Source organism: Salvelinus namaycush, chromosome 40 (assembly GCF_016432855.1).
Source record: "Salvelinus namaycush isolate Seneca chromosome 40, SaNama_1.0, whole genome shotgun sequence".
Classification (NCBI taxonomy): Eukaryota; Metazoa; Chordata; class Actinopteri; order Salmoniformes; family Salmonidae; genus Salvelinus; species Salvelinus namaycush.
Window position 1 is genome coordinate 3,932,944 of NC_052346.1, and position 24,381 is coordinate 3,957,324.

General features: G+C 44.0%; 3 protein-coding genes across 3 annotated transcripts; 2 read left to right on the forward strand and 1 right to left on the reverse strand.

Annotated features, from left to right (window-relative positions):
- Nucleotides 1–1,117: 1,117 nt before the first annotated feature.
- Nucleotides 1,118–4,645, forward strand: LOC120033174 (5'-AMP-activated protein kinase subunit gamma-3-like). Its single transcript, XM_038979456.1, has 10 exons — nucleotides 1,118–1,204; nucleotides 1,634–1,715; nucleotides 1,889–1,947; nucleotides 2,384–2,429; nucleotides 2,547–2,601; nucleotides 2,875–3,042; nucleotides 3,141–3,310; nucleotides 3,455–3,492; nucleotides 3,631–3,777; nucleotides 4,526–4,645. Exons 1-10 carry the CDS (start codon nucleotides 1,118–1,120, stop codon nucleotides 4,643–4,645), a joined length of 972 nt encoding a protein of 323 aa, XP_038835384.1.
- A 1,626-nt stretch (nucleotides 4,646–6,271) lies between these two features.
- retreg2 (reticulophagy regulator family member 2) lies at nucleotides 6,272–20,149 on the forward strand. Its single transcript, XM_038979412.1, has 9 exons — nucleotides 6,272–6,595; nucleotides 7,236–7,339; nucleotides 7,605–7,635; nucleotides 8,396–8,525; nucleotides 8,707–8,791; nucleotides 11,376–11,513; nucleotides 13,838–13,926; nucleotides 14,851–14,986; nucleotides 17,023–20,149. Exons 1-9 carry the CDS (start codon nucleotides 6,348–6,350, stop codon nucleotides 17,790–17,792), a joined length of 1,731 nt encoding a protein of 576 aa, XP_038835340.1. The 5' UTR covers nucleotides 6,272–6,347; the 3' UTR covers nucleotides 17,793–20,149.
- LOC120033136 (tubulin beta-4B chain-like) lies at nucleotides 20,079–23,476 on the reverse strand. The gene is made up of 4 exons (XM_038979413.1): nucleotides 23,325–23,476; nucleotides 22,915–23,023; nucleotides 21,353–21,463; nucleotides 20,079–21,251 (listed from the first exon to the last, which is right to left on the reverse strand). The coding sequence occupies exons 1-4, from the start codon at nucleotides 23,379–23,381 to the stop codon at nucleotides 20,191–20,193; spliced, it is 1,338 nt and encodes a 445-aa protein (XP_038835341.1). The 5' UTR covers nucleotides 23,382–23,476; the 3' UTR covers nucleotides 20,079–20,190.
- Between the last annotated feature and the right edge of the window lie 905 nt (nucleotides 23,477–24,381).

Consider the following 24,381-nt stretch of genomic DNA (forward strand, 5'->3'; position numbering starts at 1 on the left):
AAAATGCAATTTTCCCAGCAACAACTTTGCACAACATAAGTGTACTTCACCTCATTTCCTTTTATTACTGCTGTCCTCAAGCTTGTGCAAATAACAATGAACAAGATAATGCCAATGGGAACAGGAAGCCATTACAGCTGAAGCAAAACAGTCAACATAGTTACACCCATCACCAGAGTCATAGCACGCCTTTCCAAACACTGCAGCACCTCTCTATTGCATTCTACTTCAGCACATATCCATATCACAACACAACATGTCATTTTGACTGCTGTTCCTCATGTAGTCCTAGTATGCCAAGTCTGCGTGAGCATTTCTGACACTGTGCTTCTGTGCAAAAAATATCAGATCAGTTACAATGCCTAGCAAAATGTTTTCACAACTCAGGAACCACATCAACGACACGCTGTAATGGTCCTAAAATCCACACAGAAACTATGCAGAATATGTCAGAGAGGAATGAACCCACCCCTCTTCTGCCTGCGCCTCTACCCTCACCCCCGCCCCCATCGCCTTGGCCCTCTGCATACCACTTGAGACTCCTGCTCCTAATATAGACCAAACTGGTTTGTGGGATAGGCAGGGGGAGAGGAGCCTGCATGTAGCAGAACCTAGCGTTTGTTGTTGGGTGCGTAGTGGCCAACTCTTTCATGGAGAAAATACTTATAAGGCAGGTAGGTCATGGAACAGTTGGCCGGATTTGTGTTTGAGAAGTGTGTGTAGGACTGAAACATGTTGGACTACAATGAATAAAGCTGGGGTAAAAAGTCTAACGGATTGTAAACAGTGTTTTTGGTTTAGAGCTTAGTTCACCTTGATCCTGAGTGTTTTTCCTTCGAGGTTCATTCCAGCAGATTTTAGAGCACTATTATCAAAGTGTTATGGAGTGATTCAGGTTGTTGGTGTTCTCTTTCTGTTGGTCTAGATCTCGTTTCAAGAGAAGCGTGAACAATTGACGAATGCAGGTAATTCAGGTAACCTTCAGTGTTTGTGTGTGCATGTACACTTGTGTGTCTGTTTTGTGGAATGAGGTGTATAGGGGATCTATAACTGTCTGTGTGTGTGTGTAACTTTGTCCCCACTTCACCTCCCCATAACTTCAGAGGCCGATGCTGAGATGTACATGAAGTTCATGAAAAAGCATTGCTGCTATGAGGCCATTCCAACCAGCTGTAAACTGGTCATATTTGACACAACACTACAAGTAAGAGTCCAATGTCCTGTAACTCACTTGTATGTTGAAACTAAACAATACAAAATAAGGGGGAGAAGAAAAAAAAAGAGTCCAGGGTCGTGTTCAGTAGGGCACATCGTAGCAAAACGTTTTACAACAGGTTACAGGAGCTTATTTGACAAATTCACGTAGTGCCTCCCTGTTTTAGAACATATTCTTCCTGCTGAACTCAACCCAGATATTTAATCTCCCTCCACTTCCCAAGGGAAAGGTCATGGTCCCTTTTGGTATGACATTTCAAATCCTCTTTCCTGTAATTACAGCTACAATTATAGCAGTTTTCCCTTTTCCCTGCAGCAATATTTCATGTGCGGATCCCTCATTCCTGCTTTCATAAAACATACTCACTACTAAGGCCGGTGTTAACCGGTTGTGTTAAAAAAAATCATATGTTTGCAGGTGAAGAAAGCCTTTTTCGCTCTTGTAGCAAGCGGCTTGGGAGCTGCACCTCTCTGGGATAGCAAGACACAGAGATTTGTGGGTAAGAGAAGAGATTAGGGGGTGCTCTCTTGCTACTTGCTTATGGCAACGCAGTTCCCTGAATGATTGCAAGCTTGGACTGCTTTTGGGGATAGTGTGATATGAAGACTAAACACTAGCGCGTATCCATGCCAACAGTGATAAGAGCTCTCTCTCTCTCTATTGTCCTCACAGGTATGCTGACTATAACAGATTTCATCAACATTCTCCATCATTACTACAGGTCCCCATTGGTGTGTATTTTAACCAAATGCAAGTCAATATCCCAGACATAAGCATGTTTCACATTTCATGTCCAAATCATCCCAACGTGTCTGAAATGGATTGTGTAGATCAATAAACGTACTTTAAGATGATTTGGACATGAAACATGCAAAATGCTAATAACGGGGATATTGACCGGCATTGATTTTTTGACAAAAATTCTTAAATGTTAGCCTTTGGTGACAGTGGCCAGGTAAACAAAACCAAAGCATGGATTGCTGTCTTACATTGTCCATAAATTGCTTACAGGGTAAGGAAACCCTTTTTGTAATATGGGTGGACTATCCCTTTAAGCCTTGTCCTGGACTAAAAAGCATGTTCAACGGAGACAAGATCATGGTTGTGTGAATGACACAGACATCATTCATAATATAAGTTGTCCAATGTGTTTCCCCCCTCCCACAGGTTCAAATGAATGAGCTGGAGAGGCATCAAATTGGAACATGGCGAGGTGATTCATTCAAGTAAAAAACTAGAGAAGGCAAATGATACAGTGTTCTTTGTCTATGGTATATACGTACATGTCTTCCTGTAACTTTCCCTTCCGTTTATTTCTCTCTGTCTGCAGATGTGTACCTGCAATACTCCAACCACTGTCTTCACAGCATCACTCCAGACGCCAGGTGAAGCTACGCAGCTCTCAGTCAAACCAACTCCTGTCACCTGGCTTTGTCTGAGTTGTTACTTTTGCTGATAACTTTTTTAATGAGTGACAGACTAAGGAAATTGAGGCTGGGATTCAGTCAATTACAGGCAGTGTTCTAGGTTGTGTTCATTAGGGCACACTGTAGCAAAACGTTTTTGCAACATGACCCAGGTGTGGATGTTGGTTGTGCTCTCCAGGGTTAGACACAGTGACTATTGGCCTACTCAGTCTCCCCTCCTCTCCTTTGCAGCCTCTTCGACGCCATCTATTCCCTACTGAGGTATAAGATCCACAGATTGCCGGTTATCGATCCCGTGTCCGGAAATGTCTTACACATTCTCACACACAAGCGAATCCTCAAGTTTCTCCATATATTTGTAAGACAACATGGCTTGAAGATGTCTGTGTGTTTTTGCTCATATCATTTGGGCATCCACTTCAAACAGTGGTGTTGTGAACTGTATGTGTTGCTTTTACATTCCTTGTGTTCCTTCTTTTTTTTTTTAAGTACTCCACACAGAAAGAGACAGTCCCAAAACCCTGCTTCATGCAGAAGACGATCCAGGACGTTGGGATCGGGACACTCCGGAACATTGCCACGGTCCAGCAGACGGCCTCAGTCTACGATGCCCTGTCTGTGTTTGTAGAGAGGAGGGTCTCCGCACTGCCCGTAGTAAACGAGCAAGGTGGGTTAACCTCATCTCTAGTTCAAAGTCGAACACTGACTCGTACAGTATATGTGTATGTCCTTATGTAGGTGCCCTTCAAAATAAAGTTTGACTTGTAAGATGTAGGTAGGCTATGTATCTCACTGTCCTTTCTACACCAAGGCAAGGTGGTGGCTCTCTACTCCAGATTTGATGTGATTGTAAGTACCCCAAAACTGCCCTTTACAGTTTAATTCACCTGAAAACTATACAAAATAAAGTCCTTTGTGTCTTTGTTGGTGCATTGTGTACATTTTTAATTGTCCTCGCCTCTCCTCGTCTCTTCTTCTCGGAGACAGAATCTGGCCGCCCAGAAGACATACAACAACCTGAACATGTCCATGGAGGAGGCCATCCGACGGCGCTGCTGTTTCGTCGAGGGCGTCATCAAGTGCCTCCCTGACGAGACCCTGGAGGCCATCATCGATCGCATCATTAAGGCTGAGGTTAGTGTCCCACTCTGCTCCCCCCAGGGTTGTGTTCATAAGGCACCAAATGGAAGAAAACAGGCTGCAACAGGGAGGGACTACCTGAACGTGTCCAATTAGAAACACTTGTTATTTTTGCTACGGTGTGCTCTACTAAATATGACCCAGGTCATGTCCTCTGTCACAGTGGCCCTGCCTCTCCACTCCACCTATGAGTTTGTTTTAAAAATACATAAAAGTAATGGGCTATGACATGCTGTAACATTTCGCTCTATTAGCCCACACAATTAAATATAAATAGAGTTATGAAGGTTTGTGACATTAGGCCACTAGTATTTTTATGTATTTCAATGTATTAGCTGTAGACTGTATAGGTATTAGCCCTCTGTTGCTTACTGCTCTGCTCTACTCTACTTAATTACCGGTACGCCCTTGTTGTGTAACCACGGGCAACCATTTCCCACCACACACTCCCATCCTGCCCCCATCCACTCTTCATCCTCTCCCCATACTGTCCTCATCCTGTTCCCATCCTCTCCCAATCGTGCCCTCCATCCTCTCTCCATCCTGTCCCCATCCTGCCCCATTGCTCTCTCCATCCTCTCCTCTCCCCTTCCACTCCACATCCTGTTCCCATCCTCTCCCAATCGTGCCCTCCATCCTCTCTCCATCCTGTCCCCATCCTACCCCATTGCTCTCTCCATCCTTTCCTCTCCCCTTCCACTCCTCATCCTGTCCTCATCCTGTCCCCATCCTTTCCCCTCAGGTCCATCGGCTGGTCCTGGTGGACAAAGAGGATGTGTGCAGGGGGATCATCTCTCTCTCCGACCTGCTCCAGGCCATGGTGTTAACCCCGGCAGGTAATGACGCCCTTTTAGCCTCTTAGCACCTGTGGGAGTCAGGCCCCCTTGCCCTACCTACATCTTCCACCGCCTCTTGCCCCACCTCCCTGGCCTAGGTAGATACACTCTTTTTCTCTCCTCTCCCCGATCCCCCCAGCTCACTGACTGGCTGTCAGACACGCTTCTTTGACCCCCCCACAACAGCTGCTGCTGCTATACGTACGTTGCCCCCTGTTTCTCTGAGCTTCAGCCACATATCAACCCCGAAGCACCAACATGCAAGTGGGCACTCACGCACATGCACTCACTCACACACAAAGGGTGATGATGACGACCTTTGACCTATCGTTCCCTGATGCATGGGGCGCCGGATAAATCCAATGATTTTCAGAAGGACTGGAATCTTGAAGATTCCAAGCCTTTGTGGTTGACATTCTATGGACTAGCTGCAGCTAAAAGGCTAAGTTACAGTATGGCACTCGAGGAATGTGGTGATGTATCTGCATAAAGATTTGATGATATCCAATTTGATCCGCGTGCCACATGGCACCCTATTCCGTATAGTGTAGTGTACTACTTTTGACCATTGTCCATAGGGCTCAGGTAAAAAGTAAAAAAATATCTTGGCTTGTGCAAGCCGGAACGGCTCATAGGAGCACGAGCCTATCTCCTGTTTCTGTAGCGTAGCATGAGGCAGCTTGATGGACAAGTACAGCCCCTGGACAGGACACTAGTCTATCTCAGGTCAGTAGTGCACTATATATAGGTAATAGGGTGCCATTTGGGATGCAACCATGTTGTTGTACATTTGCATCTCTCAGATTGGTTCGTGTCAATGGCAAGGATCTGTACGGAGCTTATTATCTACATTTATGCTGATATAATGCACACAACCTTTTTTAAATCATATGCTTTGGTTATAATCATTATAATCATGATCATATTGCATCTCCACTGTTGTTTTTTCTTTTCCAGAGATTTCAAGCAAATCAAACTGAGATCACTAGAGAACAATGTGAAGTGGATGAAAAGGGAGACCGTTTTCAAAATGTCATCGTACTGCTGTAGAGAGATCCGCAACAATCAACTGTATCAGTTGAGTTCAATAAAACACAATTGTCCTTAGTTGCATTTTATCAAATTGATGATGTAAGTTTGTGTTACTTTGTGTTGCGCTGAATTTGTGCTTTATTAAACATGTTCAAATCAATTTTACTTGTTTTTTTATAATGGACTTGCACAATGGATTTCACTGTTTTATGTAAGCTTTTCAGGGTAACAAGTGGAGATAGAAATATAAATTGTATTTTACGTAACAATGGATAGTAGTATCCAATTTATCCAGCAGATGTCAGTAAATAGCTATTGTTTTCGCAAGACCAAGAGGGCAGTAAACAAGGAAGCACGTGACATGCTGAGCCAGTAAACTGTGTTTCCACTAGACAGCACAGCTACAAAGTCAAAAATGTCTGTATAGTAAGAATTTATGAAAACCACATTTTTCATGTTGGTCTTAATTTAAGGTTAGGCATAAGATTATCAGTGTGGTTGGAGTTGGGGTTAAAATCAAATTTTAAGAAGAGCAATTGTAGAAATGGGCGGGGTTTATGACTTTGTGGCTGTGGTAACTAGTGACGACCAGTAACATCGGTTCCTACTTTTTTTTTGTTATCTATGACGGGCCTGCGTGCATCTATGCGCCTATCCCCGTGATCACCAAAACAACATAACAAAGTGGGGGGAAAAATGGCGAGCGGAGAGGAGGCTAGACGCCCCTCTGTTTCTTCCTCTTCCGTCCTCGAGGACCTGTTCCCTGCCGGAGGATCAGAGCCAGTATGCGGGGATGGGAACCCTGAGCTTGTGCAACTGCGAGAGCGTCTCCAAGGCTGGCTATCGCAATATGAGCCTTTGCTGTTATGGGTGCAGAGGCTGCTTGTTTGGGAAAGGCCGCTCTACAGCATCTTTGTTGCGCTCACGCTGAACACCTTGTTCTGGTAATGCTAAATCATTAGTAAGAATCACTCATGTAATCAGTTATGTTGCACTGAATAGGAAGATGCACTGTAGCTACTGTTGTTTTAGCTTGGTAGTAGTAACGCTAGCTAGATACTTGCTGTAGTGCAGCTAGATTGAATGACAGCGAGACATCGATAATCCCTTGGACGATAGTGACGCTACCTAGGTGGCTATTTAACGCTGTCAATTGGTAGTTTGGTATGCCAAAATGTACCCTACTAGTATCAATTAAATTAATAACGTTTAGCCAAATACCATACATTAGCTACAAGTTAGCTGTCTTTGAAATAACAGTACCTAGTTGACAGCTGTCAAATCTACCTACCTTGCTAACAATACTTTTTGGAGCGTTCAGATAGAATTGTGAAAATGTAGAACAAACATGCCTCTCCGACATGTAGACCAAGGAATCATGATGGCTGTATTCATGGCATGTATATCTGCAACGTTTTGACAACTGAACGTGGCCAAGTTGACCGTTCTGTTTCATGTATTGTCCTGAACCAGGACAGAGGGGTAGCTGACAGCCTATTCACTCTAGTGGCTAGCTACTTAACGTTAGTAAATAGCTAGGACCATTTTAAAATGGCATGGGTTGTTTTCATGTGTGTTTTACAGGCTTCTGTCTTCGACGTCCCTGCGTCCTCTCTTCCTCCTGAGCCTTTCCATTCTAGGGCTCATGCAGCTGGAGAGATGGAAGCATAAAATACCTCTTACAACCGGTAAGTACGTTCATAGTAGGTGCATGCATGCATTACTCATGCCACACCCACCCCTGACCCCGGGGGTCAGTGTGAAGTCTGAAATGCTAGTATAGGTCACGCTTTGATAAGATTGTTGAATGTTGTGGATTTGGATTTGATTTTTACATGTCATTGTTCTGATGACTTTGATTACCAAGCCTATTCTATGAGGTCTAAAATGTATTGTTGATGATGTTGGACTTAGATGAAAAAAAATCTCTCCTGTCTACTCTCTCCACTACAGTTCAGTATCCTGAGGCTAACCCAATGGAAAGGTACACATCTTGACTCAATTAAAGGTCCAATGCAGCTGTTTTTAATTTGTGTCAAATCATTTCTGGGTAACAATTAAGTACCTTAATGTGATTGTTTTTCAATTGAAATAGTACAAAAATAAACAAATAGCTTCTTAGCAAAGAGCAATTAATCAACAAGAATTTAGCTAGGACTGTCTGGGAGTGGTCTGAGTGGGGAGGGGAAATGTAACATTAGTTGTTGTTGGCAGAGAGGTTTGGAACTTTTTCTTATTGGTTTATTCATTCAGTTACTGCATGGAGATGTCACCATTGAAGGCTGAAACTCCATCCCACCAAAACAGGCTGAAATTTCAGGCAGTCTTTTCAAATGGCTCTTACACTAAAAGGGCATTATCATCATTTGCACAATTTCACAATATTATTCCAACCTCATAGTGCGGAAATGTGTATATAAAACAGAGGAAAATCACAATTTTTGACTGTACCGGGCCTTTAAACACATCCTACTCCACCCTGCTCCTATAACACCTTCAAGCACTTTACTGTTCTAGTGACTCATGTGATTATTCAGGCGTTTTCCCTACTTGTTTGGTGCTCTGTACCTGTCAATAGCACCAGGGCACATATTTATAAAGAGTAGTAGAAGAGCTGATCTAGGATCAGGCGCACCCTATCTATTATAAGCACTCCTACTCTGAGACGCTTGAAGCTTTTTAGGTCTGGCTTAGTACTGCTTGTGTTCATTTGTTCATCCCACGGACTCTTTCTCTGACTGCAGAGAGACCATGAATATGCAACCCCGGCTCCTCAGCATTCCCGAGCTCAGTTTCCACCTGGTGGAGAGCTACCTCTACTGCTGCCTCTACGTCCAGGAGATGCTGCAGTACAAAAGGCAGAACCACGGAAAGGTATGTTGGGTTTGATGGCGGCTCAGTGGGTTAGAGCTCATTGCCTCCAACATCAGGGTTGTGGGTTCGATTTCCACGTTGGCCACATATGCTGATTATGTCAGCTGGTATCTGTAGGTTGAAGTGTATTAAAGCAGCTGCTAAATTACCATACTGTTAAGTGCCTCTTTTCTCCCTCCAGTTCTGTGCCATGATGTGCTCTGGTTGTTCTGTGCTCGCCGTGGTGGGACACTACGTACCAGGAATCATGATATCCTATATCATCGGTGAGCTGCCTTGCGTTTTCAATCCTTTTTTCTTGTTTTTCACAAAGGCAACCAACCAACTAGTATGCCAATGGGTGTGGTTGTCTGTAAGAAAAGCAGTGCTACTGCACAACAACTGCCAACCAAAGTTATTGCCAATAACTTCTAAATGCAACCTTCATACCATAATTTATAGTGTTGCCATTCCCCAACATAGCAATGTATTGTGATTTGGCCATTTGTGACGCTCACTATTCATTTACATTTAAGTCATTTAGCAGACGCTCTTATCCAGAGCGACTTACAAATTGGTGCATTCACCTTATGATATCCAGTGGAACAACCACTTTACAATAGTGCATCTAACGCTTTTAAGGGGGGGGGGGGGGTTAGAAGGATTACTTTATCCTATCCTAGGTATTCCTTAAAGAGGTGGGGTTTCAGGTGTCTCCGGAAGGTGGTGATTGACTCCGCTGACCTGGCGTCGTGAGGGAGTTTGTTCCACCATTGGGGTGCCAGAGCAGCGAACAGTTTTGACTGGGCTGAGCGGGAACTGTACTTCCTCAGAGGTAGGGAGGCGAGCAGGCCAGAGGTGGATGAACGCAGTGCCCTTGTTTGGGTGTAGGGCCTGATCAGAGCCTGAAGGTACGGAGGTGCCGTTCCCCTCACAGCTCCGTAGGCAAGCACCATGGTCTTGTAGCGGATGCGAGCTTCAACTGGAAGCCAGTGGAGAGAGCGGAGGAGCGGGGTGACGTGAGAGAACTTGGGAAGGTTGAACACCAGACGGGCTGCGGCGTTCTGGATGAGTTGTAGGGGTTTAATGGCACAGGCAGGGAGCCCAGCCAACAGCGAGTTGCAGTAATCCAGACGGGAGATGACAAGTGCCTGGATTAGGACCTGCGCCGCTTCCTGTGTGAGGCAGGGTCGTACTCTGCGAATGTTGTAGAGCATGAACCTACAGGAACGGGTCACCGCCTTGATGTTAGTTGAGAACGACAGGGTGTTGTCCAGGATCACGCCAAGGTTCTTAGCACTCTGGGAGGAGGACACAATGGAGTTGTCAACCGTGATGGCGAGATCATGGAACGGGCAGTCCTTCCCCGGGAGGAAGAGCAGCTCCGTCTTGCCGAGGTTCAGCTTGAGGTGGTGATCCGTCATCCACACTGATATGTCTGCCAGACATGCAGAGATGCGATTCGCCACCTGGTTATCAGAAGGGGGAAAGGAGAAGATTAATTGTGTGTCGTCTGCATAGCAATGATAGGAGAGACCATGTGAGGATATGACAGAGCCAAGTGACTTGGTGTATAGCGAGAATAGGAGAGGGCCTAGAACAGAGCCCTGGGGGACACCAGTGGTGAGAGCACGTGGTGCGGAGACAGATTCTCGCCACGCCACCTGGTAGGAGCGACCTGTCAGGTAGGACGCAATCCAAGCGTGGGCCGCGCCGGAGATGCCCAACTCGGAGAGGGTGGAGAGGAGGATCTGATGGTTCACAGTATCAAAGGCAGCCGATAGGTCTAGAAGGATGAGAGCAGAGGAGAGAGAGTTAGCTTTAGCAGTGCGGAGCGCCTCCGTGACACAGAGAAGAGCAGTCTCAGTTGAATGACTAGTCTTGAAACCTGACTGATTTGGATCAAGAAGGTCATTCTGAGAGAGATAGCAGGAGAGCTGGCCAAGGACGGCACGTTCAAGAGTTTTGGAGAGAAAAGAAAGAAGGGATACTGGTCTGTAGTTGTTGACATCGAGTGTAGGGATCGAGTGTAGGTTTTTTCAGAAGGGGTGCAACTCTCGCTCTCTTGAAGACGGAAGGGACGTAGCCAGCGGTCAAGGATGAGTTGATGAGCGAGGTGAGGTAAGGGAGGAGGTCTCCGGAAATGGTCTGGAGAAGAGAGGAGGGGATAGGGTCAAGCGGGCAGGTTGTTGGGCGGCCGGCCGTCACAAGACGCGAGATTTCATCTGGAGAGAGAGGGGAGAAAGAGGTCAAAGCACAGGGTAGGGCAGTGTGAGCAGAACCAGCGGTGTCGTTTGACTTAGCAAATGAGGATCGGATGTCGTCGACCTTCTTTTCAAAATGGTTGACGAAGTCATCCGCAGAGAGGGAGGAGGGGGGTGGGGGGGGAGGGGGAGGAGGGTTCAGGAGGGAGGAGAAGGTGGCAAAGAGCTTCCTAGGGTTAGAGGCAGATGCTTGGAATTTAGAGTGGTAGAAAGTGGCTTTAGCAGCAGAGACAGAAGAGGAAAATGTAGAGAGGAGGGAGTGAAAGCTTTCCAGGGTCGTAGTCAATAGTGCGCACACAGTAGCCAGATATTTGCAACGTTGTAGCGTTTGGAGTAAATGGTTTCCGTTGCGAAATGTTTTGCTACGGTGTTCACTAATGAATACGACCCTGAAGTATATCCCTTTCTCTGGTTAAACTAAAGATTGACTGCATTCCAAATGGCACCCTATTCCCTATATAGTGCACTACTTTTGACCAGAACTCTATGGGCTCTGATCAAACGTAGTTCACTATGTAGGCAAAATGGTGCCATTTCGGATGCTGCACTTGCCATGGTGAGTCAAAAGCCACTTAAGTGCCATGTTGTGTTTTTGTCCTGTGCCCAGCGCTGAGTGTGTTGGTGTGGCCTCTGGTGGTGTACCACGAGCTGATCCAGCGGATGTACACGGGCCTGGAGCCCATCCTGATGAAACTGGACTACAGCATGAAGGGAGACACGCAGCACCGCAAGCACGATAAGAGGAGTGAGTTTACACTGTTTGTGTGTGTGTTTGATGGTGCATGTGTGTTTGCCCTGCCGCCATTCACGTCACCAGGTCCCCTCTTTGGCGGTGAACACTGAACGTCAGGGTTGTCTGGTGTTAGGTTCTAATTCTCAGATTAAAACACTCAACAGACATGATGAAAGCTTAACCTAGTTTATTCTGCCCAGGGGGTCAATATAGCTGCATTCAGACAAAAACATTTTCACACAAGCACTGATATTTAACCGTTCCCCATAGGCGGAGTCTCCTCCTACACATCTGTACAAACAATTCTTTACTGCTAGGCATGACACTAGTGATACAGGCCATGAACTTTTATTTCTCCCTTTAAGGTGACCCGACCTCTAACCCCCCCCCCCACACCATTCACTAATCCATGCCTCTCTCCCCTTATCAATGCTTGCCACATGTAATTGATCCCTGCACTCAACACATTCCAAGCTTAATTGCACACACTATATACCTTCCTCCTATAACCATTAACTTCTGGTGTAGACACTCTAAACCTCAGCACTCCATCAGTGGAATGAATAAGTATATTTCCTATTCTCAGAACCCAACACTGGGAAATCGTTCTCCTCCCGGTTTGTGCCACTAGTGTGGCAGCTGGAGCAAATTTATTTTCAGACATGTAAGGATTGGGGTTTCCACGGATCCTTAAAGGTCTTAAATTGTGCTTTCAACGGTCTTAAATGCAACAGAGATGACTACAGTGTTTCCGTTATATTGTGCAGCTGCTTAATTGTTGCCACCGCGGAAAAACAAACACAATTGAGCGTCAAGTAATACTCTTTCAAGACCTATTCATACGTGATCCTCTGAGTCGCGTCGTTGCCAGAGAGAGCAAGGTAGCCTATGCCATTTGATAGACGACACTAACTAGAGCTGGGACGATAAACCGAAAATTAGACGCCCTCCTCCTACCGAAGCTTTTGCTTATGTTTCGGTGATTAGGCTACACAAATGGCCTGCTGATTTAAAAAAATATATATTTATTTTATTTTATTTTATTTGGGGGGGGTCTAAAACCATTATTTGATTAACCTGCTTCCTGCAATGAAAGTATCTGTTCTGTCCCTGTTTCGCTGCTGGCTCTCACTCCCCTCTTTGCACACAAGGGGAAGGGAGAGATGTATTCAGATAAGCGCAAGCATACTGAAAGTTGAGCAACATTTAGAAATATAATTGCGTGAAAGACAGTTTTTCAAACAACTACTGTTACTGTTGTTAAAAGAGTCTCAGCTTTATTTGAGTAACACTTATTTTGGAACTGTCAATATAAAGGGGGAAAAAAACACTTTACAAACGCAGGTTGTAATTGAGATGATTCACCAACGGAGCGGAGCGCACCATTTGCGATGACTGCATCAAGTAGGCTACCAATGAAACGTTTTTGTAGGACATTACATTTACTGTTAGATCAATTGCGTGGCTAAAGAAACAATATCATATTTAGATTTAGCAATCTCGCTAATGTGTTTTGAGTTCCCACTTCCTCAGTTGGTAAATGATGTAGCATAGTCTATCACCTAGGCCAATATGCACAACAAATATACAGGAAAATTCACCTCTAAAGAGACAAAAATATCAAATTATTCTGGATCCTATTTTGAAAAATTGCACATAACCAAGTATAACCATTGGATACCTGATTCATTTAATGAGGGAGTTATTTTCTTCACCTTTTTGGTTGTAGTCTGTTATAGCATAATACCCCCAGAAGAGCTACTGTGTGTGTAGACATTTGTTCCAGCCCCACTCTAACAAACCAGATTCTACAAATCGACCTTGTTAAGCTGACTCGGGTGTGTTTGAGCAGTGCTGGATCAAAAGCCTGCACGCCCCGTGGCCTAGCTCTGGTTTACCATGTGTTTTATATAGTAGCAGTGCTGTAAATTTGACCTTTTTTAAGGCATTTTTTTTAATCGTTATGGGTTTGAGTATCAATGTACTAAGCTGGTATTGAAATCGAAGCCAAAATTCTGGAAACTTAGTTGATGATTAGTCCATTGGGGTAGCCTAACAAATGCAGATGGGCAACCCCATGCTTCAGTCACCTAGTCTAGCCAGTAGCCACTAAACTACTACATTCGTCAGGCTCGTTGCTGAAATGGCACACCTGCCTGATAATGAGCCACCTTTGAAAGAGACAGCCCTAAAAATACGACTGTTGCTAACATGGGCTTATTTCTGGAGAAGTATATTAGCTGGTGTGGCGCGCGCAGACCTCGATTTGTATTAAATTGTACGCCAAGTGACATTTTTAAATGTCTTAAATTCAAGTGCGTGTGCGTGTGTTGCAGAGGTGAAGAAGGAGGTGGAGGAAGGGGATGAGCCCAGGGCTGAGACAGAGAGCGAGAGCGAGGAGGAGCTGTCCTGCTTTGCCCCCCTGGTAAGCACCACATTGTCTGCCATCTTGCACCAGGGCACTAGAACCGTGTGTTGTTTGTGTGGACATATTTACCTATACTTGTGGGGACCAGAACAAAAATTGGACCAACTGGGGACATTTTGTCGGCCCCCACAAGGGGAAAAAGGCTATTAAGGTTAGAATTAGGGTTGGGGGCAATGTTCCCTCAAATGTTGTCACTGAGCAAATTTCACGTCTACTGAGCGCAAACTTGAATGTTGTGAAAATTCTGTGCAACTTCCAGTGCGCATTTACTGTGAACACTGAGGCTGTACCCGCTTTAAATTAGTTTTTTAACAGTTGGCCAAGTACACTACTATGGCTATTTTATCATAATATAGTCTTACCAGAGTGGCCTACCATCAAAAACAATGGAGAAAATGACATTTTAACATGGAAATAGCTGTTCTATCATTCAGCCTAGATTCCATGAGACTTGTCAAATCATTTTGCTGATTCAATGGTTTGGCTGATTCAAAATTAGACAAGTGTTGCATGCCGATAATCTTTCCTTTCTCCCCAGCAATATGCAAATGTTCACTTCCCCTTATGGATTTGAAAGAAAATGAACGTTAATGGAAACTCCCTCTAGCCCATACCTTTTAAATCCAATGCTTTTACATATGTCTGGAATAGAACAAGCGCACACTTCAGGAGGAATGAGAGATTATTTGTACTCAACCAAGATATTCCCCTCAATGAAAGGCTAAATATTTGTTTTAGTTTTTTACAGAATGTGGTTTAATTCATGTTTGATTGTTGACATTTCCTCACAATTGAGAGGATAAGAAAATATTATGGCTTGACTTTGTAATGACCTAATTGGGCTCTAGAATGGGTTCTGTCGAGAGCCTTTCACTAAAGAACAATGGTGTTGTCATTCAATTGTACCATGTCATTGGTCAGGTGGATGCAAAGACCACAGCCCTGGCAATGGCCATCACCGACTCGGAGCTGTCTGACGAGGAAGCATCCATTTTGGAGAGTGGGGGTTTTTCCGTATCCAGAGCTACCACCCCACAGCTCACAGACGTCTGTGAAGGTAGGTACCCAAGCACAGCAGGCCCTTCCTCCAAAGTATCTGTCCTGTGCAACTTGGATTCAAAAGAAAAGGAATGGTGTGTATTCATTAGTGCAAACCGAAGCAAAAATGTTTTGCCTCATTAAAAAATACTCGCCTAGCGTGTTATTGTCGGTCAATCAAAGCGGCACCACAGTCAGAGGCCCCATGTGTAGCAAATGAAGTGGGAGATTTCTATTCAATGCAAAATTGAATTGGGTTACAATGATCAACCAACTGGTAGGCTGTTGTTTCATATGAATGGAGTTGTTGTACACAAGGATGCCTCAATTAGCCTTGCTATTTTAGCTAGTTAGCTGGCTAATTTAGCTGGCTACTGTAGCTAGTTTCTTTACAAAGATTAGATGCAGTCAAGACGGACACTAGCAGATGGTATGATAGATAACCTATGGCAGCAACAAGTTTGACTAACTAAGCGTGTGTCGGTTTGCCAACTTTCTCTCCCTCCTCCGTGCCCCACACAGACTGTCACACACACCCTGCTCCCCTATCGCCCCTCCCCCACCCTTCCAAGCAGAGCGCAGTGCACCGGCTCTCAAGTTACGCAAGCAGGTCTCCATTGAAGTTTTAAAAATAATGCTCTTTAAAACATGTATTTAGACTATCTGAAGAAGAAAAAAAAATATTATTCTAATCGTGAAATCATTTCAAATGCCCGTCCCTAGCATATAACCCGATGTTAGACATACAGTTGAAGTCGGAAGTTTACATACACTTAGGTTGGAGTCATTAAAACTCGTTTTTTAACCACTCCACACATTTCTTGTTAACAAACTATAGTTTTGGCAAGTCGGTTAGGACATCTACTTTGTGCATGACACAAGTCATTTTTCCAAAAATTGTTTATAGACAGATTATTTCACTAATAATTATTATATATATTATATATGATATATTATATATCACAATTCCAGTGGGTCAGAAGTTTACATGTGCTAAATTGACTGTGCCTTTAAACAGCTTGGATTATGTCATGGCTTTAGAAGCTTCTGATAGGCTAATTGACATAATTTGAGTCAATTGGAGGTGTACCTGTGGATTAATTTCATGGCCTACCTTCAAACTCAGTGCCTCTAAGCACTGGGGTGGCAGCATCATGTTGTGGGGGTGCTTTGCTGCAGGAGGGACTGGTGCACTTCACAAAATAGATGGCATCATGAGGTAGGAAAATTATGTGGATATATTGAAGCAACATCTCAAGAAATCAGTCAGGAAGTTAAAGCTTGGTTGCAAATGGGTCTTCCAAATGGACAATGACCCCAAGCATACTTCCAAAATTGTGTAAAAATGTCTTAAGGACAACAAAGTCAATGTATTGGAGTGGCCATCACAAAGCCCTGACCTCAATCCCATAGGGAATTTGTGGGCATTACTAAAAAAGTGTGTGCGAGCAAGGAGGCCTAGAAACCTGACTCAGTTACACCAGCTCTGTCAGGAGGAATGGGCCAAAATTCACCCAACTTATTGTGGGAAGCTTGTGGAAGGCTACCCAAAACGTTTGACCCAAGTTAAACAATTTAAAGGCAATGCTACCAAATACTAATTGAATGTAAATAATTTTCTCTACTATTATTCTGACGTTTCCCATTCTTAAAATGAAGTGGTGATTCTAACTGACCTAAGACAGGGATTTTTTACTAGGATTAAATGTCAGGAATTGTGAAACTGAGTTTAAATGTACTTGGCTAAAGTGCATTTTAACTTCCGACTTCAACTGTATGCTGTTGACTCCTTCCTCATTCACTATATATCAGAATTACATTTTCACTGCATATTAAACGGCTACTCAGGATATTGTAGATATTCACTCGCAAAAAATATCTTGCCATGTGCAGGTGAGCTTTAAGCTGCTGCAATGTGACAGCTGCTGGACCAAAACGGCAGAGAAGTTCAGCCTTGCGATTCACATTCTTCGAAGTCAACCCAATATTGCGATTTACTTCACGCATTGCTGACTACCTTTAACCCCATCCTCTCTCTCTCCTGTGACTGTTTAGACCTGGACCAGCAGAGTGTGCACAGTGACCCAGAGGAGGCCTTCCTAAGGGACCTACCTGAATTCCCCTCTATTGACGAGTTCCCCATCGAGCACAGCCTCCTCCACTTCCCATTGCGTGGCCCCGGTCAGGGCCAAGGGGACGGGGCCGCGGCTGGGGGAAGAGAGCCCTCAGAGGGGGAGCCCATGAGCCCCGCCAGCCTCCTCATCCAGCACCTGGCCTCCCCGCTCCACTTTGTCAACACACACTTCAACGGACATGGACGGCCACCAGGTGGGGACCAGGGACCACTGCTGGGTGCTGGGAGAGCGGAGGTGGTGGTGCATGGGGGGGAAGGGGAATCTCAGGCCCCGAGGCAGTCACTGGAGGCCCTGAGTGAGGAGATCGTGAACACGGCAATCTCCACCGTGGTGCAGAACACTCTGTCGGCCCTGCAACGCACCGAGGCAAGCAAGGGCCCATCCATCGCAGATTTCCTGCCCACTGACATGCCACCCAGCGCCCTGGAAAGCCCCCCCGCCCCTGTCGCCGAGACAGAGGAGGCAGAAAAGGACCAGGATGTGGTCGCTGCGGAGTCTGAGAGGAGTGCCGAGGAGATGCCGGACGACATGTTTGTACCGACCGAGGACGAGGACTTTGAGCTTCTGGACCAAAGTGAACTGGAGCAGATGGACGAGGGTCTTCTCAGTCCTGATGGACAGGGGGTAGTGGGAGTGGCCACTCCCGCAGACACACCCCCATCTCCGACGCACCAACCGGAATCCTTCTAGCGTCCTCATCACCGCTCATACCCTACTGTTTTTGTTTTATGTAGATATACATTATACAGATATATATGTACACTTATCAAAGTGTCTGTGGTTAGTGGCAGTTGGTTAGTGATTGAGATCACTGTGGTTGATTCTGCCTTCACACGATCACTGTGGATTAGTCCAAATAGCACCCTATTCCCTTTATAGTGCCCTACTTTTTACCAGGGCCCATAGGGCTCTGGTCAAAAGTAGTGCACTATAGCTGGAATAGGGTGCCATTTGGGATCGAACTTGTTGCTTGGGCTTGATGGCACCTGTGTTTGACAGGCTTTTATTGCGTTTAACCAAGGGAACAAGCCATCTGAGTTTTGGGAGCTACTAGTAATATGTTTGGGTGGCAGGAGAAAGGTTTGGTGGAGCTTCGTCCCAGATATGTTTGTGCTGTATGTTGTAATGCCAAATGGAGTTGGGTATATTACAGCACAATCTGCAATGGGACCAGCCTATAGGGTTCTACACCCACCCTTGAAGGAAATGATTAACAGATTATATGTAGATGGATTCTTTGAGAGAAAGATAAGGTTTTTGTTTTTGATTATATTAATATATATGATAAATTATTTTATTTAATGGTCAGTTTAATGGAAATCTATTGTCGTCATATGGGAATTTGAAAGTAATAAAGATTCTCTATGGTCAGTAACCCAAGTCGATTCTACAATCTGCAATGGATTTAGATCTTTAGCAAATCACACGTTTTCATCATGTAGGCACAAATACGTACATTTGGGAGTTTTATTGAAGGCAGTTTATTAACCAGCAACCCCTCAAGTAAGTTCAGCACTCAATTGTGAAGTCTCCCAAACAAAACTTAGTACTGTAGTTATTAGCCATACACAAAGGATTTATGCCATCTATTTTAACCATCTATTAAAATGACATTTCAGATTCACAATAATAGGTCTTTGAAATGTAGGGTGTATTGGACATTGTAGGCACAAATACGTATGCTTGGGAGTTTTATTGAAGGCAATTTAATGACCAGCAAGCCCCTCAAGTAAGTTCCACACTCAGCGAAATTGTGAAATCTCACAAACAATAATTTACAATAGATCTTTGAATTTTAGTGTGTATTTTTTTAAATCCTCAAACCAGGTGATGGTAAATATTTCTTTACCCATACAAAACATACTTACTGTGGTATGCTGACAACCTTTTCAATTGCGCATCGTCAACATCTCAACGGTCTATATTTTGTTAGTTGTATTCTGTAATGTTTGTAAATGAATGCAAGTGCTACTTCACCACCACCAATTGCTTAATATGTGTACAACTTGAAAATGTTCTGGGTACTTAATACTCTTGAAAATCCCAGACCTAGGGCAAAACATTTGTAACACTGTGGGAGGCAACCAGTCTGTCTAGAGACTAGGTACCTAACATCTAAAGAAGGTTCATAATGCAGGTTTTGTCATGGCAATCCCACATACAACTGCCATTCGCTATGACAAATGATTGAAAGTAATATGAATACATGCATTGCATTATCTCTGTCAAAAAGGTATGTTACCTAGGTCCTATGTAACAATGATGGGAATTCTTCATTTCATAAATTGGTTACTAGTGGGAATTCAGCTCGACCCCCAACTTAACTAGGGACACTCGCAATAAAGCTGTCCCTATCTGATCTGAATCTCAGGAGTGGGATGTACTTTAGTTTGTGCAATGGAAGATACTGTTGCACGTAGATGCAAATTAATGTGAGGTAGAAAATGGTGTCCACCAATGTCTAGCCTAAAGTTCCTCAACCCAAGTTGTCCCTGTGCACTGTATTGTAATATAGACCAACCTTTTTCCTGGCCAATGCCTTCCAAGCACTTCTGTAAAAAGTTTCCCTCAAAATGAGAGCAATTTAACATTGCATGTGAAAACCAAGCATTAACAATGCAACTTGGAGGGAGCAAGACCTTGGACTTGTAGCAAGCATGCAATTGGTATGTTGCAGCTTAAATAGAATTTCTATAACACTCATTGGCAATTTAGTGTGATTTTGTTTAAAAGGTCATTTGTTTTACTATAATCCCACTGTAACTAACTATAAAAAGATATTAACAAATGTGTTATAGAAATGTTTGCTTATGCTTTTACTGCTTCTTGATCTATAAAGGCACTTAACAAGAATTGTACTATTGTAAAGAAATGTATCGTCTCTTGTTTTTCAGAAACTACTCATCAATTTGATCTTTTACATCTACAAAGGAACACAAACCAGTTTTGAAAATTCTGATAAGATTTATTGCAATTTCAAGAGGTTAAACACTGACAGCAGCTCTTTGTGCAGTGAAAGAGAATAAAAGAACGAACTGAAACAAGGGATGGAATGCAGTTGAAATTGATTTGAATCGCTTTTATCCATCTAACCCATATCCTCCTCTCCCTCCTCTTCAAACTCGCCCTCCTCCTCGGCGGTGGCATCCTGGTACTGCTGGTACTCAGACACCAGGTCGTTCATGTTACTCTCGGCCTCGGTGAACTCCATCTCGTCCATGCCCTCTCCGGTGTACCAGTGCAGGAAGGCCTTGCGGCGGAACATGGCTGTGAACTGCTCAGAGATGCGCTTAAACAGCTCCTGGATGGCCGTGCTGTTCCCGATGAAGGTAGCGGCCATCTTGAGGCCGCGGGGTGGGATGTCGCAGACTGCGGTCTTGACATTGTTGGGGATCCATTCGACGAAGTAGCTGCTGTTCTTGTTCTGCACGTTCAGCATCTGCTCGTCCACCTCCTTCATGGACATGCGGCCACGGAAGATGGCGGCCACGGTGAGGTAACGGCCGTGGCGGGGGTCGCAGGCGGCCATCATGTTCTTGGCATCGAACATCTGCTGGGTGAGTTCGGGCACCGTCAGCGCTCTGTACTGCTGGCTACCTCTGCTGGTGAGGGGGGCAAAGCCTGGCATGAAGAAATGCAGGCGGGGGAATGGGACCATGTTGACAGCTAGCTTACGTAGGTCGGCGTTGAGCTGGCCGGGGAAGCGCAGGCAGGTGGTGACACCACTCATGGTGGCTGACACCAGGTGGTTGAGGTCCCCGTAAGTGGGAGTCGTCAGCTTCAGGGTGCGAAAGCAGATGTCATACAAGGCCTCGTTGTCGATGCAGTAAGTCTCGTCAGTGTTCTCTACTAGCTGATGCACAGACAGGGTGGCGTTGTAGGGCTCCACCACGGTGTCTGACACTTTGGGGGAGGGCACCACACTGAAGGTGTTCATGATGCGGTCAGGGTACTCCTCACGGATCTTGCTAATCAACAGGGTACCCATGCCAGAGCCCGTGCCGCCTCCAAGGGAGTGGGTGAGCTGGAAACCCTGAAGACAGTCGCAGCTCTCGGCTTCCTTTCTCACCACATCCAGGACAGAGTCGACCAGCTCTGCTCCCTCAGTGTAATGGCCCTTTGCCCAGTTGTTACCTGCACCACTCTGTCCTTTAAACAACAAAAAGTAAGCAATGAGATGTCTAGACATAGGCTAGACATATTACTATGGTAAGGTGAAATGAATTTGCAATTTCAAAGCATTTGCTCACCAAAGACAAAGTTGTCCGGTCTGAATATTTGGCCAAATGGTCCAGAGCGGACAGAGTCCATCGTGCCAGGCTCCAGATCAACTAGAATGGCACGAGGAACATACTTGCCACCTGAAATAAATTAACATACACATTATGGGTCAGCAGCTAATTTGTGACAGATTTTCATGCGAATATTGTCAAATCTGCATTAAGAAAATATGCGCATTTTCCCACCAGTGGTAAGTTTCCACAACTGACTTGTTGAGGATAAAAATCAGTGTGATAACAGTGCTTAAAACATTTACTTTTTCACTTAAGTTTTCATATACCTATTTTTTTTAAAGTTCAATGTGTTTCCATCACATTTTCAACTCTACCGATAGTTTTGTCAAACTGTTGCATTAAATAGCAAATGTTCCTACTCTGGTCTTGGTACATGCACTCTAGCCAACAGCTTGCAGATACAGTGCGGGTAGGCTAGTCTACATGATGAGATTTATGGATAAGAGTGAGAATATTTGTATTTGTCAAACAGCAGTCATCAGGTCACCAGAATTAGACCCTCTTTATTGGAAAGGAGCATCAAGATCTCATCTGTAGCCTAAAACGGCATTGTTTCTCTGAGTCGGAGTGGGAGACCACACACCATGTTGCGTGACTCCCAAGTTTACTTCGATATTATGGTTATGTTAAATCTGGGAATCTGGTTAAGAACTTTGCAGACAACGATTTTAGCAGTCTTATGCCACTATTTTTCCATCCTAGAGAAAACGTCCACATCGTGGGCAAATTCTTAGGTCATAAACGATTGTCGGATGTCTTGGCTCGTTCAGTGTGACAGGGTCTAGGTCTGCCGATTTTAAGTACCGCTTCACGCGGTCTGACAAAGTTCTAGCAGTGTCTGAATTTTGGGGTCTTTATCATGTAGTGTGTGTGTGGCTGGTGTGTGTGTGGCTGGTGTTATGAGCCGATCCTGGTGACTGACCAACAGGAACACGGTTGGCACTGAGTATGCACACAATAATACAATTATTGTGAATAGTTAGATTAATATAATAGTTCAATTTAAACATTCAGCCTACATGCTGTGCAAGAACGATTTCCCTAATCTTTTTTACATGAAAGGTCTGAAATCAGGCCCATTTTATTCTGAATTCAGCTTAATATGAGTTTGGACATAAGGTTTATGTGAAAACTATTTCTAAGATGCAAACTTAGTTTTTCTGAACTCACTTCACTGGCGCATAAACAGAGGCTTGAGCTGCTGGAACATGCCCAGATCAAAATATAAAATAAACTGCTGCAGTTGATTGCAAGCCAATTGCAGAATGTGACTACAGAAGCATATCCTACAATCTGGACAGGTTGATATCAATATTTTAATTTGTAAACATCACACAGTGTGACAATGTGTTAGTTAAAGAGAACACAGCATAATGTTTTGAATACTTGACACTACTACCAGCGCAAATACACTTTAAAATCACTTCAACTCGCAACTTTAATGTTTTATATTTATTCAAAATGTCACAATTTAGTTAGCTACCTATGTATATAGAGGATCCTTTCCATTTAGTTACCTGTTGCCTCATTGTAGTACACATTGATTCTCTCAAGCTGCAGATCGCTATCTCCATGGTAAGTGCCAGTTGGGTCTATTCCATGCTCGTCACTGATAACCTCCCAAAACTGAAAAAGTATGATAGAGTGGTTAGTGGCACGTCGGCGGGTAAAAGTTACTCATAGCATTATAGCTAGCAAGCTAAAGTTAGGCGCCGAGCAGCCATCGACAATTGACCAAATTTTACTCTTCATATCAACCACACATTTCAGATAACCAAAGCTAGCGTTAGCTAGATAACTAACAAATTGCAAATACTTTAGTTTGGACTTAACTTATGAGCAGGCTAGCGACACGAACGTTACCGTTAGTTACTTTGAAAAAATGCAACTGCGTTTGCAATACATTTGAATAAAAAAGTGGCCTTACCTTGGCACCGATCTGATTTCCACATTGACCGGCCTGCAGATGAACAATCTCCCTCATGTTAAAATCGAGTTGACGTGAAAATTAATAAAGATCACTTGTAAACATCTGACAATAACTGTAATCTTTACTACGCGCCTTTTTCTAAGCGTCTATAGTCGAGCGAGCCGTTGAAAGAGAGGGAAAAGATAGCTTCAGCTCACGTGAGGAATTTGTCTTTGCATGCATTCCATTGGCTAAATCAAAATTGCATCATTATCATACAAAGCAATAAATGCTTGGGTGTGTGTGTGTGTATGTATATATATATATATATATATATATATCATTTTTTTGTTTTTTTCATGGTCCTTATAACCCTAGCACAGGCAAAGACAGACGGCCGCCAGCCAGCCAGTCAACGAAAGTTTTTTTTTTTTTTTTTTTTACATGCAGCCAGTTGATAGCGGTGGATGGATAGATATATACAATATGTTGTATTTAAACATATGTTATTACATGCAGTGTTTACCTATGGACCATGATATAAATAGAATTGCATAATGTAGCCTACACACAACATATGTGTGAAGCCATTCCTTTTTGACCCCAATGTGAAACTGCTGCTTCACCAGAAAACAGCCCAAACCTGTTGTTGGGCCCTTGTGCAAGGCACTATCCCACTGCTTAAGGGGTACTGCTCTGTGGATGATACTTTGCTGCCTATAGCCTCTTATGTGTTTTGATGTTTGGGAATTAAAGAATAGCCCACTGAGCATCTGTCAGAGTACATATCCTTTATTGCTGATGCTATATATTGGCAACTGAGAGGCTTTGAAGCCACCGGTCAGCCAAATAGGCACTCCCCAGTAGGCAGTCTTCCATAGAAATGAATGGAATTATACAGTATTTCAATTAAATGTCAAGGACAAAATTACTTTTATTTACCACCTATTATTTTTTGTTGTAGTGGGGACAGTAACATTAGAACCCCCCCCCCCCCCCCCCCAAAAGCTGTCATTTTTAGTTATGTTTAGCACATATATCATTTAAAAGTATGCATTAAGATGCCTAATATAAT

What these genes read in the sequence shown, in the direction of transcription:
- LOC120033136 (XM_038979413.1), bottom strand. Translation starts at nt 23,381, where the DNA reads ATGAGGGAGATTGTTCATCTGCAGGCCGGTCAATGTGGAAATCAGATC. An exon ending in GTACTACAATGAGGCAACAG is followed by an intron (nt 21,464 to 22,914) that starts GTAACTAAATGG and finishes AATTTATTTCAG; the next exon opens with GTGGCAAGTATGTTCCTCGT. An exon ending in ACCGGACAACTTTGTCTTTG is followed by an intron (nt 21,252 to 21,352) that starts GTGAGCAAATGC and finishes TGTTGTTTAAAG; the next exon opens with GACAGAGTGGTGCAGGTAAC.
- LOC120033174 (XM_038979456.1), top strand. Translation starts at nt 1,118, where the DNA reads ATGTACATGAAGTTCATGAAAAAGCATTGCTGCTATGAGGCCATTCCA. An exon ending in ATGTCTGTGTGTTTTTGCTC is followed by an intron (nt 3,043 to 3,140) that starts ATATCATTTGGG and finishes TAAGTACTCCAC; the next exon opens with ACAGAAAGAGACAGTCCCAA. An exon ending in ACTCCAGATTTGATGTGATT is followed by an intron (nt 3,493 to 3,630) that starts GTAAGTACCCCA and finishes TCTCGGAGACAG; the next exon opens with AATCTGGCCGCCCAGAAGAC.
- retreg2 (XM_038979412.1), top strand. Translation starts at nt 6,348, where the DNA reads ATGGCGAGCGGAGAGGAGGCTAGACGCCCCTCTGTTTCTTCCTCTTCC. An exon ending in TAAAATACCTCTTACAACCG is followed by an intron (nt 7,340 to 7,604) that starts GTAAGTACGTTC and finishes TCTCCACTACAG; the next exon opens with TTCAGTATCCTGAGGCTAAC. An exon ending in GAGGCTAACCCAATGGAAAG is followed by an intron (nt 7,636 to 8,395) that starts GTACACATCTTG and finishes CTCTGACTGCAG; the next exon opens with AGAGACCATGAATATGCAAC.